Raw genomic sequence first — 2616 nt, 5'->3', positions numbered from 1 at the left:
TGAGTGAACTTGCTGCGCTTTGACTTGGATCGCTCAGAAGTTAAAGCACTACATGTCAGCATACACCACACACCTAATATCTCGGCTCGACCTGCTCAAGTACATCTTCCAAAAGTCAATGCCTACTAAAAATTTGGCCAAGTGGAAGATTCTTCTTCGCGAGTTTGATATTGTGTACGTGATGCAGAAGGCTATCAAGGGAGAAGTATTAGCCGACCATCTTGCAGAGAACCCAATGGACATAGACTACGAGCCACTCATTACATACTTTCCGGATGAAGAAATATTGTTCGCCGGGGAAGATATCGTAGAGGCATACCCAGGATGGAGAATGTTTTTAAAGGAGTGGGGATTGGGGCAGTCCTAATCTCTGAGTCAGGACAACATTACCCAGCTTTAGCTAAGATAATATTCCATTTCACCAATAATATGGGTGAATATGAAGCATGCATCCTCGAGATTAGCATGGAAGTTGACATGAACATCATAGAGGTTCTAGTCATAGGAGACTTTGATCTACTAATACATCAAGTCCAAGGTGAACGGACTACCAAGAACATCAAGATCCTTCTGTACCTGCATTGCGTGAAAGAGTTGTGCAAGAAATTCACCAACATTGAGTTGAAATATATACACAGAATTCAGAACAAGTTTGCCGATGCTCTTGCAAACTTGTCATCCATGATCTAGCATCCAGATAAGAATTACATCGAACCTATTGAGATAGAGGTTCAGGATCAGCATGGATAATGTTTCCTTGTAGACGAGGAGCCAGGCGGTAAGCATGGTACTACGACATAAAAAGGTTCCTTGAAGGAAGAGAATACTGTAAATGCCATAAATGTCAGAAGCAAGCACTCTGAAGGCTAGCAAATCACTTTTTCCTCAATGGGGAAGTCTTGTATAGGATGACCCCGGATTTGGGTCTGTTAAGGTTCGTAGATGTTGCTGAAGCAGCTAGATTACTAGAAGAAATACACGCAGGAACATGCGGACCTCACCTGAATGGTTTCACCTTGGCAAGAAAATTTTGAGAGACAGATACTTTAGATGACCATGTAAAGCGGTAGTATATGTTACATGCAGAAGTGTCACCAGTGCTAGATCCACGGGGATTTCATCCGGGTTCCACCTAATGATCTATTTAATAGGTTCTCCTTGGCCGTTTGTCGCTTAGGGCATGGATGTGATTGGACCCATAGAACCCGCCATATCAAATGGACATTGTTTCATCCTGGTAGACACTGACTACTTCACTAAATGGGTCAAAGCCTCTACATACAAGGCCATCATGAAGAATGTGGTAGCAGATTTCATCCGTAACAACATAGTCTGCGGATTCAGGATACCAGAGTCAATCATCACTGATAATGCAGCTAAACGCAATAGCGATCTCATGAGAAAAAATTGCGAAAAGTTCATAATCGTCCATTGTAATTCCATAGCTTATATGCCATAAATGAATGGAGCGGTTGAAGCATCCAAAAGAAACATCAAAATGATCTTACAAAAGATAGTGGACAATCACATAAAATGGCATGAGAAATTATCCTTCGCCTTGTTAGGTTATCGAACCACCATGAAAACATCCACTAGGGCAACGCCATACATGTTGGTATATGGCAACGAAGCTGTAATACCCATAGAGGTAGAGATAACATCATTGAGGTTCATTCAAGAAGCCAAGTTAGACAACACAGAATGGATACGGGTTAGGCAGGAGAAACTCATGCTCATTGTTGAAAAGAGAATGGACGCAATATGCCATCGTCAGTTGTATCAAAATAAGATGGCTAGTGTATTCAACAAGAAGGTGAAACCTCTACAATTTACACCGAGGCACTTGGTTTTGAAGAAAATATTCCCTCATCAAGAATAAGCCAAGGGAAAGTTCCCGCCGAGTTGGTAGGGTCCTTATGTGGTCCATGGTATTGTTGGTAGGAGCGCTAATCCTAGCACAAATGGACGAAAGAGTCAACACAAAGCCCATCAATTCAGATGCAATCAAGAGATACTATATTTGAGGACAATAGGATTAGGGTTTGGTTGTAATAGAACTATGGACGACACTTGACTTCCCATGGAGGGATACATAGGCAACCCACGTAGGGCCTGATCTCCCTCCCTTTTGTAATAGAAAATCCAAATATCATTTTGTATGTACTCGGAGCTATGCCACGACTTGATTTCCTTCGCCAGGAATAAGTAGGAAATCCTCATCGAATTCAGTCATCTATTGGAATTGAACTACGTTCTGGACTATTCTATTTGGATCTGTAGGTGAGTTAGACTCTGACACTATTATTTCAATTTCCTATCACTTTGCATCTATTGTAATTGAACTACATTTTGACCTGATTCTATTTGGATATGTAGGTTTCCTAAGTCAGTCTCAGTCATCATTATAATTTCTTTATCATTAACCTTGAACTACATTAAGACCGGATTCTATTCAGATACGTAAGCAACCTAAAAAGGTTCGGTCATAACCCTAGGAAGACCTTTTGTAACACATTCATTTAGATTAGGATGCAATCACGACAGCAAGAAGCTACGTCATCAGAGGTATCTCTAGGAATCAACATCAAGAGGATGAAGTCATTCAGAAACAACATT

General features: G+C 40.9%; 1 protein-coding gene across 1 annotated transcript; it reads left to right on the top strand.

Annotated features, from left to right (window-relative positions):
* The first annotated feature begins 324 nt into the window (after nucleotides 1-324).
* Nucleotides 325-690, top strand: LOC142176020 (uncharacterized). Its single transcript, XM_075243056.1, has one exon. The coding sequence runs from the start codon at nucleotides 325-327 to the stop codon at nucleotides 688-690; it is 366 nt and encodes a 121-aa protein (XP_075099157.1).
* Nucleotides 691-2616: the final 1926 nt, after the last annotated feature.

The sequence above is a fragment of the Nicotiana tabacum genome, chromosome 22, assembly GCF_000715075.1.
Source record: "Nicotiana tabacum cultivar K326 chromosome 22, ASM71507v2, whole genome shotgun sequence".
Classification (NCBI taxonomy): Eukaryota; Viridiplantae; Streptophyta; class Magnoliopsida; order Solanales; family Solanaceae; genus Nicotiana; species Nicotiana tabacum.
Note: the sequence above shows the minus strand (reverse complement) of the source record. Positions and strands in the feature narration are given on the sequence as shown.

Bases quoted from the DNA above. Each gene is read 5' to 3' on its own strand.
- LOC142176020 (XM_075243056.1), top strand. From the start codon at position 325: ATGGAGAATGTTTTTAAAGGAGTGGGGATTGGGGCAGTCCTAATCTCT.